Here is a 16742-nt window from a genome sequence, read left to right as displayed (position 1 = left end):
AAAGCACACTTCAAAAATATTTGCAACCCTCTTCAGTGAGTTAAGAAGCAAAGCTGCTGAATCTCCGCTCCCGCTTCGTTGCGACCATGGAACAGGGTTGACGGGAGCAGCGAGCGTGCCGGCGTGACGAGGGCTGCGCGGACCTGTAGGTTGCTTTGGTGTCGAGATCTGGAAAGAGAATCACAGCAGAAGAGTTCTGCTGCTAATTAAAGCAGCCTCGTTTGCTCGGTTAGATGAGTTTATGCCCTTGAAGGACGAAAGGTGGTTTTTTCTCCGGTGCTTGATTGAAACCAAGCTGGATTTCACTGAGCGAAGCGGTGGCTCAGAAAAGGCAGGCGAGGATGAGTCCAGGTGCTGTGCGGCCTCTCTGTGGGGAGAGACGAAATAAAATAATTCCACCGCTTGCCAAAGCAGTAAGCAAAGAAGGATAAACTGCGGCTTTGTAAAGGCATCAGTAGGCGGTGAAGGTTGATTAGGGATTCACTGTGTCTCCTAAGGTGAAAGCCAATGGAAGTGCAAGATGGCGAATCCAAAGCAAATAAAAGGGACGCTTTATTTATTTATTTATTTTAATTAATTCATTTATTTTAATTAATTTATTTATTTTATTTTATTTATTTAATTTATTTTATTTATTTAATTTATTTTATTTATTTATTTTATTTTATTTTATTTATTTATTTATTTTTGGGTCTTTTTTGCCGGCAGTGCTCAGTGAAGTCATGCAGTTCATCAGCAAAGATAAATAGATGTAAAATGGAGCAGGCAAGCTGATGGCGATCCGCTGAACACCACCATCTGGGTGCAGCCCCTGCCTCAGCAAAGGGAAAGCTCTGGAAGAATGACTCTAAAAGCCGTGTCTTATCTTTCCTGCGTGTTCTGCTAGTTGCTCTGAGGCAGCCAGACAGACCTCTGTCCCGATCTAGGGAAGCATTCGTCATCTTGTGATTTAATGGAAGACCTTCCCGGAGGGGCACGAAACAAAGAAAGGTTTTTGGTGTTGGGTTACTGAATTGTCATCTTACAAATTGGAGGGAGCCTGAAGACTCTTTGTCTAATCGATTCTTGATATTGTTTATTCCTATGTTTTTCATAGTTCCGTTGTAAATTACTTGGCAAGCAAGTTGTCTCAATTTGCCTGCTGAATGGTGGGCACGGACTTTGCTTTTGGTCGGTAGAAGCCTGACGTCCTCCGTGCCGTCTGTTCTCTGGCTTTAGCTGAGATTTCTCTTTGCTCAGTTCCCCACACCTACTTCTTACTTTGTCCACCTCTGCTCAACCCTTAGATATTCTTGAAGATCATCGGTTCTCCAGTTTTTGTGTGTTTACCTCATGAAAATCCTTGGATTTCCTCGGGTGTAGCAAGGTACGAGTGTAATTCACTGGCTTATTTTGTTGCTTGGATTTCATCTAGGTTTCCTTGAAAGGCTCTAAAAACTCTCTCTTCAGAGGTTTCAAAGCAAACGTTTAAAAAACCTCCAAAAACAGGAACCCACGTGTGCTGCGGATGTCTGAAGTCCAGGTAATTGTGTCCTGTGGTGTAGGGAAAGCTTAGGTGACCTGCTGAGATCCGCTTCCATCCCTGTTCTTCCCTCATTTCCTTCCTTTTCATCTTGCATTTCAACAAGGACAAGGAGATGGCGGTCTCAAGTTCATTCATCAATGCGATTTACAGAGGAGAAGAGGGATCTAGGGCACTGTTTTGTTAAGGTTTTTCACAGTGTGAATTCTTAATATTAGAAGATTGAGCTAATATGTTCTTTGTGGAGAGCAGTGGTGAGGTGTGTGTCACACGCACCTGGCAGCAGTGATGGGAATGCTGTGATGGCAGCTACCTGCAGCCAGCCTTCTCCTCGTTTTGTTTTCCATTTAGGATGTGTATATCTATGTATGTGCATGCATATATGTGATGACGTATGTGTGTGAAAGGATTTTTCTCCTGCCTTTTTACTGGACCGCTGTGTGCGTCTCAGGCTTGTCCTCCTGTCTCAGGGTGGACAGTCATCCTTCAGATCTGCAGCATCTGTTGCCAAAACTCACCCATACGGAAAGCAGAAAGGCTTTCTGGTGTTAGCACCCAAATTATTTGAGCTGTGACTGTAAGGAACCTATTTTAAAAACTTACAAAATTCCTGAAATCATTTCTGTCTTCAGGGCACACGTGACAGAGGACAGATCTCCGATTAGCAAAGCACAGGCCACCTCGTGCTTTGTCACGGGTGCACCAGGGAACTGCCATGCAGAGAGCATCAGCTCTCAGTGGCTTCTCCAGGTGCTCCTCAGCTGAGGTGTCTCTGGGTAAGGACAGAGCCGTTGAACACACGGCCTTTGCAGTTCCAAAATATTTCAGTTTCTTCAGCCTTCCCTGGTAGTGGAGCATTCCCTGAAGTATTTGAGACACCTGAGAAGTAATTGTTTTGACTTAAAATCATCTCGTGTAATGGGTATACAGGAAAGATGCTTAACGAGCTTTGATGGTTGCTGAGGATTGAGATATTATTTATAAATTCACTCAAATGTGTTGAGGGCTGTGCCAGAGACCTTATGAAACATTCACGTTTCTAGAGCTGGCAGAAGGCTGGTAATGATGGGCCGAGACTCATTTCACTCCGTGAAGGGCAGTATGGTCAAGGCGAGTTAGAAATCATGAGTTTGAATCAAAGCATGGTATTCTAATTAAGTTCTCATAAAAGTGATTTAGTCTGGTATGCCAAAGTCATCTTCCCAGTTCCTTCAGCCTAGAAGTCCTCCCTGGTGGTCCGTACGTCCTCCCTCGCTCTGGTTTTGAGCCTTGCGTTGGGCGCTTGTTCCCTGGTGCCCATGCCATGGGTGGGACTCCTCGGTGTGGCAGCCCAGCGTGGGGCCATGGAGACCCGTCGGCGAGGCAGGAACGGCCAAGGACGGCGCAGCGTGAGGCGGCAGTGTCGCAGGAGCGTGCCAGCCAGAGGAGAGCCTGACAAGGGGCGAGGTGGGTTTTTCAACACGAGGGAGAAGCAAGTAACAGATGAGTCAAAGTTTTTTGTTTCCTGTTTTTAATATTCACTGAAGCTTTCAGCTTGCCAGCAGCAGAAGCACTCGCAAGGTATTTTTGGATCAGATGTGCTAATAAGCTTATTGACAGATAGCCAGGTAATGTTTATATAGAAAAATTAAACATATCTCTTCACTTCTTGCCCAGGGAGATGGTGGAGTCCCCATCCCTGGAGGGGTTCAAAAACCATGTAGATGTGGCCCTTTGGGACATGGTTTAGCAGGCATGGGGGTGTTGGGGTGACGGTTGGACTGGATGATCTTGGAGGTCTTTTCCAACCTTAACAATTCCATGATTCTGTGATTCTTCCACGCTGGTTTGAAGGATGGGGGCTGTCCCCAAATCCCCATTCAGGTCCCCACTGCGATTGCAAGGTGTTTAAAATATGAGCCTGGAGGTGGGCTCGGGTGCTCGGAAGGGTGACAGCACTGCCCTTGGCCCGTGGGCTGGGGCTGGGGAGGGCTGCTCCGCACGGGGCCACGCCACCTTCTGAGGGGCGAGTCAGCCCTTTCCATCGGGAGAAACCCTGGAGGCAACAGGGAATGGAAGGTCTGAGACGGCTCCCAGCTGGAGGGTTTGGGTGATCTGTGCGGCGTCTGGGCAGCCCCAGCTTGCGAGGAGCCCTCTTCCCATGGCCACGGCAGCGGGCTGGGCTGGTGCGCGCCGCGGGGTTACCTGAACTCCATAATCCAGTGCTCTCAAAGAGGTGGGAAAGCTGTGAAGCCAGGGCGGTTCGGACAGCGAGTTCCAAGTGATATTTTCAAAGAGGTGCTCTGTAAGGAAGTTGCTTGCGATGCTGATTTTGGCGGATAAACAGCAGCTCAGGTGGAGCGATTCGTGATCAGCAGCGGGCGGTCGCTGATTGCTGCCTCTTGTACCAGCCACGCAGGCTGAACACTTCAGAAACAGATTATTTATTTATTTTTTTTTTAATCCTCTAGATGAAGGGGTTCTGTGTTATGTTTATGTTCTGTGATTGAAGAGTGTGTGTGTGCGTAGATGTGTTTAACGTAGAGATTTTGGTCTGGAAACTGGAATTCAGATTTGGTATTTCATAAAATGCTCTGAACAGTTTGATTTGAAGGACGCTCTGCTAATGAAGTGTGCCTTGAAAGAGGTGGAGTGGAACTTGCAAACCTGGTGAAATGACAATTATCAAGATTCTGAAAACCAGTAAAATTGTTTTGTTTGCTTTGGATAAATAACGGATCATTCAGCAGCAATATTCATAGTGGCTTTGTGCATTTGGAAAGCCAACTTTGGTGCCGTACCTGGTGTTAGGAAACTTTTGACACCATCCTTAGATTCTCAAATCTATTCAGTGCTAGCGAAAATGAAGTTTTCATTCAAACGTTTACTTAGTGTTTATTTTACTTTTTTACATATTGATTGGGAAATGGAAAGTGTCATTCTTCCTGCCGTGAATGCGGTGAGGTGGTTGCGTGCTCTGCGTCTGCTGGGTTTGGGGCGGCGGGGGGCTGCGTCCTTACGGAGTCACCACGCTCAAAGCTGGGTTCCTCAGATGGAGGAGAGGACATGCCCGAGGAGCTGGTCCCGGGTGCGGGTTGAAGTGGGAAGTGGGCGCCTGTGTGTGGCTGCTGATTCATAAACTGTGTGCATCCTCTCGACAGCTGTCAGAGGTTGGGGTTGTTGGCTTTTAACCGTAGCAGAATGAAATATGTCTCTCCATCAGAGATATGCGTAAGCTGTGATTGAAGTGTGATCTGATGATGCTTCGCTCTGAATAAAACCGGGAGAGTGGAAAGGCTGCTTAGCAAATTTCTGATTAGTTTTCTAATAAATTTCAGGACAGAAAAATCTCTTTGAAGTCCTATCTCGATGGCCCTTAGTAAACAGGAGAAGAACACAGAGACTTGTCAGGAAAATTGGTTTTGCAGAGGAAGGACTGGGCAGCTCGTGCTTTGGAGCAGAATGAGCAGAGGTTCTCCGGCTGAGCTGACTGCGAGTCGCTGTGCCGGCACGCTGGGGCTGCTGGAGAGTGCACACGGAGTGACGCTGGAGCACAGTGTCACAGAATCACAGAATGTCTGGGGCTGGCAGGGCCCTCTGTGGGTCCCCCAGCCCAACCCCCTGCCCAAGCAGGGTCACCCAGAGCAGGGGGCACAGCACCGCGTCCAGGCGGGCTGGAATATCTCCAGAGAAGGAGACTCCACAGCCTCCCTGGGCAGCCTGGGCCAGGGCTCCGGCACCCTCAGAGGGAAGAAGTTCTTCCTCGGGTTCAGCTGGAGCTTCCTCTGCTCCAGTTTGTGCCCGTTGCCCCTTGTCCTGTCGCTGGGCACCACTGGAAAGAGTCTGGCCCCGTCCTCCTGACCCCCACCCTGCAGATATTTATGAGCATATATTATGTCCCCTGTCATATATTAGGTCCTGGATGTTCATCCCTTTTCTGAGGAATTCCTTGCGTTCCATGCTGTTCTGTTTCTCGGGGAGAAAGATGTTGGCCGAGCTCCTTTCCCTGCTTCTTGCCTGTTTTTCCATGGTTTCAGCAGCCAGGCTGACTCTTTTTGCCTGCTACGATTTAGATAAATTTGTGCCCCCTGCCTCTTCCAGCAAAAAGGAGGCAGAATTTATTTCCGTAGACATCATTTGGGGCTCAAGGGACTGGCTGTCAGACGGCAGGCTCTGAGGGGGCTCGTCGCTTCTCCGGTCGTCCCTGGGAATCGCGTCGGACGCGCAGGGCTCCCGGCTCAGCGCGTTTGAGATTTGCACCTCCGTCATCTTCCTGCGTAATCACAGCGAAAGCTGGTAATTCCTTCCTCTTGCAGCGTGTAAAAAGGAGCTGCTTCTGATCAAAGGGAAGGCTAAAAAATAAATCAGATAACACCGTGAAATGTTCTCCGCTCAACTGAAGCATAAATTAGAACTGCAGAAAAAAAAAATTTCTGCAGGAGTCTGTAATACTTACTTTTAAAAAGCCCTTTATGTCAAGTTGTGCTAGGTTGTTGTCACAAGCACTGGTGTCGGATTTGCTTGGAAAAATCAGAGCTTTTTTTCTTAGAAAGCTGCTTAGTCAACTTTCTATGCATTTCGTAGAAAAGGGTTTATTATTCTAGCTTTTTTTTTTTTTGGTTGTAAAAATAAATTGTTTAATTACTCTCCAGCTAGTAGAGAAGCTTTCGTAAGTAATGGTCTTTCAGGATATTGAACATCAAATTTTTCAAGTAATTTTGATACCAAAGATGAAAAATAAATGGGGAAAAAATAAAACCAAGCTCCCTTCATTGAGATAAAGTGTTGATGTTGGAATATGGTGTAGAAATTCCCAGCGTGAAGGTCACCGTGAGGATGTGCGAGCCTTCTTCCCCAGGGCCAGAGGCGCGAGTTTCCCTCGTTCAGGAGAGGAGCAAGTGACCGATATCATGGAAGACAAATTAATCGGTATTAATTAATTGGCTTCAGACAAGAGGTCGGTTTGAACTGTGAATGTAAATTCAGTTAAAAAGGGAGGTGTTTCTTGGTCTGCTGGTTGGTGGAGCATCCAGGTGAGGAGTCGTTGGGATAGGAGCTGCCTCTGCTGCTGGGCTGCGGGTGGGGATGGGAGCTGCTGCCGGTGCTGTGCTGGTGGCCTGGTGCTTGGGAGGAGTGGTGGTCATTAATTGTGTGTGTGGGAGATGTTTCCTTTCTTTTCATATCCTCAAAAGACGGTCTGTATCTTGGTTATTTTTGTGTGCTGGTATGAGATGGCACTGTAAATTTCCTTAAAAACGGACTGTACAAATATTTCTCAAAACTAGCCTCTAATAATATGTAAAAGATACCGTGTCAGGGTTGGGGTGCTGTATTTGTCAGGATTTTTTTTCTTGTTGTCACTCAAGATTGATGGATTTATTTATGTGCAGGGATGGGATTATGCTATCACATGCCCGGTGGTTAACACTAAATAAAAATTAAAAGTTGGCTAGAATGAGTTTAATAATACATATTCTTCAAATATTTTCAGTAGCTATAAAAGCGCTTTCCAAACCTTTTCTATCTGCAGAACCTCACGGAGAGGCTGGTGCTGCGCTCTCTAATCCGGGCGTAGATCTCTTGAGAATGGTCATTGACTGCCACTGTGGTCACAACCAAAAGCTGCGAGTGAACAAATCTGGGTTTTTTTAATCGTCTTAGAAAGGATCTAGGTAAAAATTTGGATCCAGACAGAGCTAAAACCTCACCGTGGAGCGTGGAGAAAATGGAGATGTGGTGTTACTTTTTTTGAACGTTCCTTGCTGGATGCCGCTGGTGGGGGCTAGCACGGCCGCCCGCCCGCTGACCGCTGGCTTTCTCTCTCCCCCCTTGCAGCGGTCATTTCTCGGAACCAGGAGGGACCCGGAGAGATGGGGAAGGCCGTGCTCATCCCGAAGGACGACCAGGAGAAGATGAAAGAGCTCTTCAAAATCAACCAGTTCAACCTGATGGCCAGTGACTTGATCGCCCTGAACCGGAGCTTGCCGGACGTGAGGTTGGACGGGTGAGTCCCGGAGCCGCGGCCCCGGCTGCGCCCGCCTCCGACCCCTGTCCACGCGGGGTTAATTAGTGGACGCAATTAGCAGTGGGTGCTTGAATAAGCTGTTGGATAATCCCAGGGTTTACTGGTTCTAGATTTGGCTTCCAGTGCAGATTTGCTGAGGAGAAGAGTTACCGCATCGCAGACTTTGCTGTATCTCCTGAGCAGCTGAAGATGGTCAGAGCGATCGGTTGACGTGGTGGCATCTCACAAAATGCCCTCTGGTGTGGCTGATCACCTGGAATAGCTGAAATATTTTTTTTTTCTTCAAGGAAAACTGTATTTCTAAGGTTTCAAAATGCTAAAAAATATCAATGTCTACCTTATAAATATTCATAATTAAGCTGTCAGCATTTTAAAATTGGCATTTTAATGCTGACAAAGATGCTACCGATACCAAAAACTACCTGCAGGATGTAGTCTTCTTTTATTTTTATCCATATGCGTTTCTGGAGTAATCAGAATTTTGTAGAACATCTTTCAAAATGTTTTGCAACAGTATCAAAACTGAAAGGAGGTTTGTGGTTGCATTTTTTGGAGGCTTTGATTTGTTTTTAAGTCTAGTAACTCATTATTTCTGAGTGAAGCCCAAAGTCTGTGTGAGGCTGTGGAGTAGCTCGGGGGAGTGCTTCACCGAGTCCACTGAATTCCTTTTTAATGGGATTTACAGATTATTTTTGCTAATCGCAGCAGCGGGCGTGTCTTTACAGGTGCATTTGTTGTGAAAGTACAAATGTACGTGTTTTTCTTCGTTTAAACAGGGATTCTGATTGCTGTCTGAAGATCCTGTAACAAGTTATGGTACTTAACAAAAAGAAGTAGTTGAGGTCTGTTGTATACTTTGTTTTCAGCAGTCAGAGAAGTTCTCCTGGCAGCTGTGGTAATGCCAGGTGGTGGAACACCCTATGAGGCCTCTTTTATTGAACTTGAAGCTCTTGCATGAAGGGGCACTCTCCGAAGAACGTAACTGAAGTTGCGTGCGTGGAGGATTATCCACACTTACATACTTTCAGAAGAATATTAGGTTTTTTGACGTTAGCACACGACAGAGCTCCTGAAATCTGATACGACGCCGTTTCTGGTCAGGTGTTTGATGGCTGTGAGCTAGTTGGGGACTTACACTGCAACCACAGTACTTGGGTTTGTAAGATGAGGGAGATTTTTTTACCTAAGGAGAAACATTTGATTCCTAAAAAACATTTCATTTGGTGAGTTGCAGGAAGGCACGGATTGTTGCCTGATGGGAAATGCCCTTTAGAGCTTGGTGCAGTGAGGCCCCTGACTCTCCTCTGCTCCTTCTCCCAGGCAGGGTGTTTGCCAGCAGACCTGCGGCGAGGTCCTGGCCTCCGTGAGGTTGGTGAGACTTTGCTCTGGCTTTGGTAGGAACGAGTTCTCTCATCAGGAGACCACAACCCCCACCTCCCATGTGCCGTAACAAAACCCAGCGGCTCAGTGGACGACAAGTTGACCATGAGCCAGCAGCGTGCCCTGGGTGCCAAGGCCAATGGTCTCCTGGGGTGCATGAGGAGGAGTGTGGGCAGCAGGGCGAGGGAGGTTCTCCTCCTCCTCTGCTCTGCCCTGGGGAGGCCCCATCTGCAGTGCTGTGTCCAGTGCTGGGCTCCCCAGTTCAAGAAAGATGAGGAGCTACTGGAGAGAGTCCAGCGGAGGGCTACGAGGATGAGGAGGGGACTGGAGCATCTCCCCTAGGAGGAGAGGCTGAGGGAGCTGGGCTTGTTCAGCCTGGAGAAGAGAAGGCTGAGAGGGGACCTTAGAAATGCCTCTAAATATCTGCAGGGTGGGTGTCAGGAGGACGGGGCCAGACTCTTTCCAGTGGTGCCCAGCGACAGGACAAGGGGCAACGGGCACAAACTGGAGCAGAGGAAGCTCCAGCTGAACCCGAGGAAGAACTTCTTCCCTCTGAGGGTGACGGAGCCCTGGCCCAGGCTGCCCAGGGAGGCTGTGGAGTCTCCTTCTCTGGAGATATTCCAGCCCCGCCTGGACAAGGTGCTGTGCCCCCTGCTCTGGGTGACCCTGCTTGGGCAGGGGGTTGGGCTGGGTGACCCACAGAGGTCCCTTCCAACCCCGACCATGCTGGGATTCTGTGATTCTGTAAATAGGTAGAGTCTCACTCTGTTTCCATGTTCTTACCTTGGAAAATGTGTTTTTCTCACATTTAAACAGCTGTATGTACTTCATGTGTATTCATAAAGCAGCATCTGATGAGCGCATGAGAAAACTGGGTGTTCCTGGGGCAGCGTTCCCAGCGCCTGGTGCACAATCAGCAGCGCTGGGGTGGCGGAGAGGGAGCCCGTGTCTGTGACGGTGCGGGAGCAGCAGGTGACTTATTTATCACTTCTTCAGCGCCTGGCGTGGTTTTGAATTAGAAAAAATGCCACGTGAGTCAGTGTCACCATTTCAGGAAAGGGACACGGAAGGTTTTTATCTTTTGTGCGCTCATACGCACTGCCCAGTGAGCTGAGGGTTTGGTGGGTGCCCGTTCGGGGCTGGAGCACCACGAAAGGTGTCCTGCCGGGGTGGGATGGGGACCGGTGCCCACCGAGCCTGCCCCAGGGAAGGACACGGGGGGCACTGCGGACCCCAGACCCCGAGGCGTTGCGCCTCTCGCGGGATGCTCAGCTGGAGGGTGGTCCCGGGTGGGTACTGCTGGGCGCCGGGGGATGCAGGAGCCGGGGACCCCAGGTCCCTGCTGACCCTGCCCTTCTCGTGCGCCATCGCCAGCACCTCCCTGGCCACCCGTGCGCTGCCTTCCCTCGCCGACCACGCAGGGAAACCGGCCCAGCCGTGGGCTTGGGGGCATCTCGGGGAGGAGACTCAGCCCCGAAGCGGTGGGCTGAGCGTCGCGTTCGGAGCGTGGCCGTGCACAGCCGGGAGCAGGGTACAAGTTAAGTCACGTTGGTGCGGATTGTGGCCGTTTCCCGTCACGCAGCTCGTAAACGGCAACGGGAATTACTCGAAGAGCGAGAACAGTGATTATGCACCCACTGGATGGTTGTATTATTGCTGATCTTTGTTGTTTAACTTTGAATCAAATGCTCGTGAAAATTGCTCTGAGCGAGTTCAGTGAAAATTAATCAGTGTCTCGCTTCCGCCGGAGAGCAAAGGCGCGTTGGTAAAAGCCAAACTCTCCTGATCAGAGTGGTCTCGGCCTCGTGCCGGTCGGTGGTTTGGTCTCTGTTCTCTCTGCTGCTTGCCTCCTTGCTCTGTCTCCATCACCGCTGACTGCGGAGCTGGAGATGGCAGGGTCCCCACGGAGAAGTGCCATCGCTGTTTGCTAGGAAATACTGGAACAGGACCCGGCAGGACAACGGCGCGTGTGTCGGGGTGTGGATGGAGCTCCGTGCCTCGCCGGCGGGGAGCACGGCAGCAGCTCTCGGCTGTTAGGTGTGCAACAGCTGGGGCAGCAACCTATGGACCTGCTTTGTGTAATTCAAGCAGGCATAGAATCATTGAGGTTGGAAAAGACCTCCAAGATGATAAAGCACCCACGGTGGAGGTGTGGGCACAGCAGAGAGGGATTGTACTGTTACACGTCCGTGGAGAACCTCAGCTGCTTTCAGCAGGAGGGAGAATCACAGCGTCATCAAGGGTGGAAAAGACCTCTAAGATCATCAAGTCCAACCATCCACCCAACACCCCCACGCCTGATAAACCATGTCCCCAAGTGCCACATCTAGATGGTTTTTGGACCCCTCCAGGGATGGGGACTCCACCGTCTTCCTGGGTAGCCTGGTCCAAGGCCTGACCACTCTTCCAGTAAAGACATTTTCCCTAATATCCAGTCTGAACCTCCCCTGGCACCACTTGAACCCATTTCCCCGAGCCATCCCAGTGACCGGTGCAGGAGTCAGCTGTGTTACACGCTCATCAGTTAATGAGTTCTAACGACTTCTTGTCTGTGCTCGGTTTGCCAACTCCAGAGCGGTGGATTTTTTTATAATATGGTCTGTAAGTCCTCCTGTGGTGAAAACCTTCCGAGGAGGGGAGGAAGGAAGGAGGGAATACTCTGCAAGCAGTAAAACATAACGCAACGTGAAACGCGCCTTGAGCTTCCACCCTGAAACGTTCCCGACCTTTAGGGTCGGTTTGACGTCTTGCTGTCCCGTGACGCTTTGGCTTCTCTTGCAGGCAAAGTGGCCAGAATGAGCATATTGCCCAGATAATTTAGGTTGTCTGTGTTGTGCTCGTGGCTTTAGAGAGAGCCCAAAAACTTGTACCTGTAGGACAGCTAAAGCAGAAATAGAAACAACCCCAAAACGTATCTAAAACTCTCGGCAGGTCTCGTTCCTGCTGTCGGAGCCGGCGGTGCTGGTGCCTGGGTGATGTCTTGCCCGTGGCCTGCGCCTTGCAGAGCCAGCTCTCCACTGGTGTCAGTGGGTTTCCAGGAGCTCCCCGGAAGCGGAGGAAGCGTGGTGTGGAGCTGCTCCTGCCGCGGTGCCGGCCTGTGTCTCTGACGCTCTGGTTTTCTGCGTGGCGGGGAGGTCAGCGCAGGGCCGAGCTTGCTGTCCAGGCTGGGCGAAAAACCGCTCCCGTGGTGGGGGGAGTGCTGCAGTGACGTCTGGTAAACAGAATCACAGAATAGTAGGGGTTGGAAGGGACCTCTGTGGGTCATCCAGTCCAACCCTCCTGCCCAAGCAGGGTCACCCAGAGCAGGCTGCACAGCACCGTGTCCAGGCGGGGCTGGAATATCTCCAGAGAAGGAGACTCCACAGCCTCCCTGGGCAGCCTGGGCCAGGGCTCTGTCACCCTCAGAGGGAAGAAGTTCTTCCTCGGGTTCAGCTGGAGCTTCCTCTGCTTCAGTTTGTGCCCGTTGCCCCTTGTCCTGTCGCTGGGCACCACTGGAAAGAGTCTGGCCCCGGCCTCCTGACCCCTGCAGATATTTATAAGCATTGATAAGGTCCTCTCTCAGCCTTCTGGGAGAGCTGTGTGCTTCAAACCATAGAATTTTGGATTTGTCACAATCAAAGACTTCTTTCACCTACCTGTAACCGCTCCTTATGCTTTATATTAATTGCCTGCTGCCCGGTGCTCGCGATGCCGGGGCGTGCGGACGCGGAGGCTGTGGGATGGCGGTGTCTGGGCGAGCCGAGTGGCAGCGAGGGAGCTGTGAACACGGCCGTGCACGTTCCTCCAGGTGCTCTGCTGTGCTTTCTCAGCAAGCAAACAGGAGCTGAAATTCCCTCTGCCTTCAGGCATCTGGCTTGGGAGCTGCCGGAGATCGATAACTGGTTTGAAACGTATCCCACTCAACAGGCTTGAAGCCACGTCTCCAGGCGGTCCCGCTGGTAGAGCTCTGTAGGATTTTCTTAAAGATTAACCTCCCTTTTCTCCTTTTTTTTTTTTTTTTTTCTGCATTTTTTGGCAGGTGCAAGACGAAGGTCTACCCCGACGAGCTGCCCAACACCAGCGTGGTCATTGTGTTTCACAACGAAGCCTGGAGCACCCTGCTTCGCACCATCTACAGCGTGATAAATCGCTCGCCGCACCGCCTGCTCGCCGAAATCATCCTGGTGGACGACGCCAGCGAGAGAGGTGGGTTTTGGGGGCGAGGGGGGGCCCGTTCCACACGTCGGTCAGCGGTTTGAGGATCCCACAGAAGTGGGGTGAAGCGCAGCTCCCGGAGCTGCAGCGCTCGCCGAGCGTCGCCCATCGCTGCCGGGCAGAGCTAACGCAGCTCACGGCTGGTTGTCGGGTTGTGGTTCCTGGGGACGGGGCTGCTGTCCTGAATTTCAGTAAATCACAGAATAGTAGGGGCTGAAAGGGCCCTCTGTGGGTCCCCCAGCCCAACCCCCTGCCCAAGCAGGGTCACCTACAGCAGGCTGCACAGCACCGTGGCCAGGCGGGGCTGGAATATCTCCAGAGAAGGAGACTCCACAGCCTCCCTGGGCAGCCTGGGCCAGGGCTCCATCACCCTCAGAGGGAAGAAGTTCTTCCTCGGGTTCAGCTGGAGCTTCCTCTGCTTCAGTTTGTGCCCGTTGCCCCTTGTCCTGTCGCTGAGCACCACTGGAAAGAGTCTGGCCCCATCCTCCTGACCCCCGCCCTGCAGATATTTAGAGGCATTTCTAAGGTCCTCTCTCAGCCTTCTCTTCTCCAGGCTGAACAAGCCGAGCTCCCTCAGCCTCTCCTCATAGGAGAGATGCTCCAGTCCCCTCCTCATCCTTGTAGCCCTCCAAAGCTTCTTTGCACTATGGTTTATCATTTTGTGTTAGTGTAGAAGACAGTCCTCCTTCACATCTCTCTGTCTCTCTTTTCCTGTCTCTTGATAAAGCCCTGCCCTGTGTTTGGGGTTGTCCTGAACGTCCAGACTGAGCCAGTTGCCTGGTATTGCTCGGATTTGTGGTTCATTTCTTTTGCCTTGGCTTTCTTCTCTTTTTTTTTCTTCCTTTTTTATTTTTTTTTTTTTTTGAAACCCAGGATTTGGGAAGAAATCTGCGTGTGAGACTGATACTGTCTGGAAAAGGAATCACATTGCATTCTATCAGTGGAATCAATGGAAGGATAAATTTTCCTGGAGTAGCCAGATGTGTGTAACGGCCGCTAAAACACAGCTGCAGGGCACCGGGGACGCAGGCGGAGCCGTCCCTCGGTTCTGCCCCGCGTGGCCTTAACCTAACTCCAATTATTCTCCTGGATTTCCCTGCTCCTGGAAACAACAGGCTGAGTGTGCCTCTGTGCCGGAAGGCAGAGGAATTATTAGCCCCAGTAACTACAGTTTTTCCAAAAAGCAGAGTTTTAGATTCCTGAAGGGCTCCAATGGGTGAAATTCATCAAAACGAGCCGTGTTGGTATTGAACCGCAGACAGAGTAGCCGAAGCGCAATCCTTTTGCGCTCGCCATCGATTGCTGCTTGATTTCAAGGACGCTGTTCGAGCCTTATTTAAAATAAATGGCTGTGATATTTTCCAGAGATGCTGCAGCAGACGTGTGAGTGCACGCGGGGTCTTTGCTGGGGGGCTGCACTCAGCGGAACGTGAACCTCTGTAGCTGAGCTCTCAGTCTTCAGGAAAACTCTGAATGTGTCAGAAGGCGTCTCGCGCGGTGCGGCCGTGTCTGTAGCTGGCAGTCCTCGGAGGGCTGGGTGGCAATGCTGCGGTTATACTCGAGTCCTCGGTAGCTTCTGAACCTAGCTAAAAATAAAAATATAAGAATTTAGGTAAAAAATAAAAATTAAAAAAAAATAACGTTTTTCTTTTTTGTCTTTTTCTTCTTGTTTCGATTCTCTTTGGCAGAGTTTTTGAAGGCCTCGTTAGAGAAATATGTGAAAAACCTGGGAGTCTCCATAAAGATCATTCGGATGGAGCAGCGGTCGGGGCTGATCCGCGCGCGGCTGCGCGGGGCGGCCGCCTCCCGAGGGCAGGTGATAACCTTCCTGGACGCGCACTGCGAGTGCACCCTGGGCTGGCTCGAGCCGCTGCTGGCCAGGATAAAGGAGGACAGGTACGGGGGGAGCGAGCGGGGACCTGCCTCCAGGCTGTCCCTCGGTTTCACTGCGCTGCTGAAAAACAGAACTGAACACAATTCATTGATGTGAAAATGAAGATTTTATTATTATTATTATTTTAGTTTATCAGGAGGATCAAGCATTCTCTAATATCTGTACCAAGAACTAATTTCTGAATAAATATGTGATAACCTTTTGATTCTTACAGCAGGATTTCTGTTGCTGACAGTAAGAATAGATTGGGTATTAGGAAAAATTGCTTTACTGGAAGAGTGGCCAGGCATTGGACCAGGCTGCCCAGGGCAGTGGTGGAGTCCCCGTCCCTGGAGGGGCTCAAAAACCGTGTGGATGTGGCCCTGCAGGACATGGTTTAGCAGGCGTGGGGGTGCTGGGGTGACAGTTGGACTTGATGATCTCGGAGGTCTTTCCCAACCTTAACGATTCTGTGATTCAGTGAATGGTAATACCGGTAGTGATAGCAGCTTGTGCCATTTACCTGCCCAGGGTCTGGCTGTCCCCCACCCTGATGGCCGTCTTTATCCCTTCTTTTCCCCAGGCATGGCTTTTTGCCCGTGTGACCTCCAATGCTCTCTGGAATTTGCATTCTTTTCTCCTCCCCCCCAATCATTTCCCATTTTTCTTCATCTTTTTTAATTTTTTTTTTTGGTTTTCCAACAACACATTGTGGCTGCTCCCCAGGGCGTGCACCCACACGTGATAAAAACATCACCTCAACCTCTGCTGTGCTGGTCCTGGCGCTGCCGGCCTGGGGCAGGGGTGCGGGCGCGCTGCGGGTCACGCCGCAGCGAGGAGCATCTCGTGATGCAGAGGGGCTGCTGCGCTGGGGTGGAGCGCACGGCAGCCAGAGGGGGTTTGGCAGGGGACCCCCGGGCAGGGGTGGGTGCTTGGGAGCCCAAAAAGCTGCAGACAGCAGAAAAGGGGAATTTTTACACGGCCTCGCTTCTGGAAAAGAGCTGCACGGAGCGATGCTAAATGGGGTTTCATGCAGAGAAGCCTCTGCTTATATATGCATATATATATGCATATATATATATATGCACCTTATATTTGGGTGTCCTGGTGGACGACAGGTTAACCATGAGCCAGCAGTGTGCCCTGGCTGCCAAGAAAGCCAATGGGATCCTGGGGTGCATCAGGAGGAGTGTGGCCAGCAGGGCGAGGGAGGTTCTCCTGCCCCTCTGCTCTGCCCTGGGGAGGCCCCATCTGCAGTGCTGTGTCCAGTGCTGGGCTCCCCAGTTCAAGAGAGATGAGGAGCTACTGGAGAGAGTCCAGCGGAGGGCTACAAGGATGGTGAGGGGACTGGAGCATCTCTCCTACGAGGAGAGGCTGAGGGAACTGGGCTTGTTCAGCCTGAAGAAGAGAAGGCTGAGAGGGGACCTTAGAAATGCCTCTAAATATCTGCAGGGTGGGGGTCAGGAGGACGGGGCCAGACTCTTTTCAGTGGTGCCCAGTGACAGGACAAGGGGCAACGGGCACAAACTGAAGCAGAGGAAGCTCCAGCTGAACCCGAGGAAGAACTTCTTCCCTCTGAGGGTGCCGGAGCCCTGGCCCAGGCTGCCCAGGGAGGTTGTGGAGTCTCCTTCTCTGGAGATATTCCAGACCCGCCTGGACAAGGTCCTGTGCAGCCTGCTCTGGGTGACCCTGCTTCAGCAGGGGGGTTGGACTAGATGACCCACAGTGGTCCCTTCCAACCCCTACTATTCTGTGATTCAAGAAAAGTG

General features: G+C 50.9%; 1 protein-coding gene across 6 annotated transcripts in view; it reads left to right on the top strand.

Moving 5' to 3' along the window:
* The window catches only part of GALNT13 (polypeptide N-acetylgalactosaminyltransferase 13), a 144484-nt gene that overhangs the window by 56434 nt on the left and 71308 nt on the right, over positions 1 to 16742 (top strand). For all 6 annotated transcript variants that reach the window (XM_075430659.1, XM_075430660.1, XM_075430662.1 and 3 more), the window contains 3 exons: positions 7337 to 7505; positions 12925 to 13091; positions 14789 to 14996. In XM_075430659.1, the coding sequence (XP_075286774.1) occupies positions 7337 to 7505; positions 12925 to 13091; positions 14789 to 14996 (544 nt within the window). The remainder of the gene's footprint in view (positions 1 to 7336; positions 7506 to 12924; positions 13092 to 14788; positions 14997 to 16742) is intronic.

This window comes from Opisthocomus hoazin, chromosome 9 (genome assembly GCF_030867145.1).
Source record: "Opisthocomus hoazin isolate bOpiHoa1 chromosome 9, bOpiHoa1.hap1, whole genome shotgun sequence".
NCBI lineage: Eukaryota > Metazoa > Chordata > Aves > Opisthocomiformes > Opisthocomidae > Opisthocomus > Opisthocomus hoazin.
This window is presented reverse-complemented; position numbering and strand designations above follow the sequence as displayed.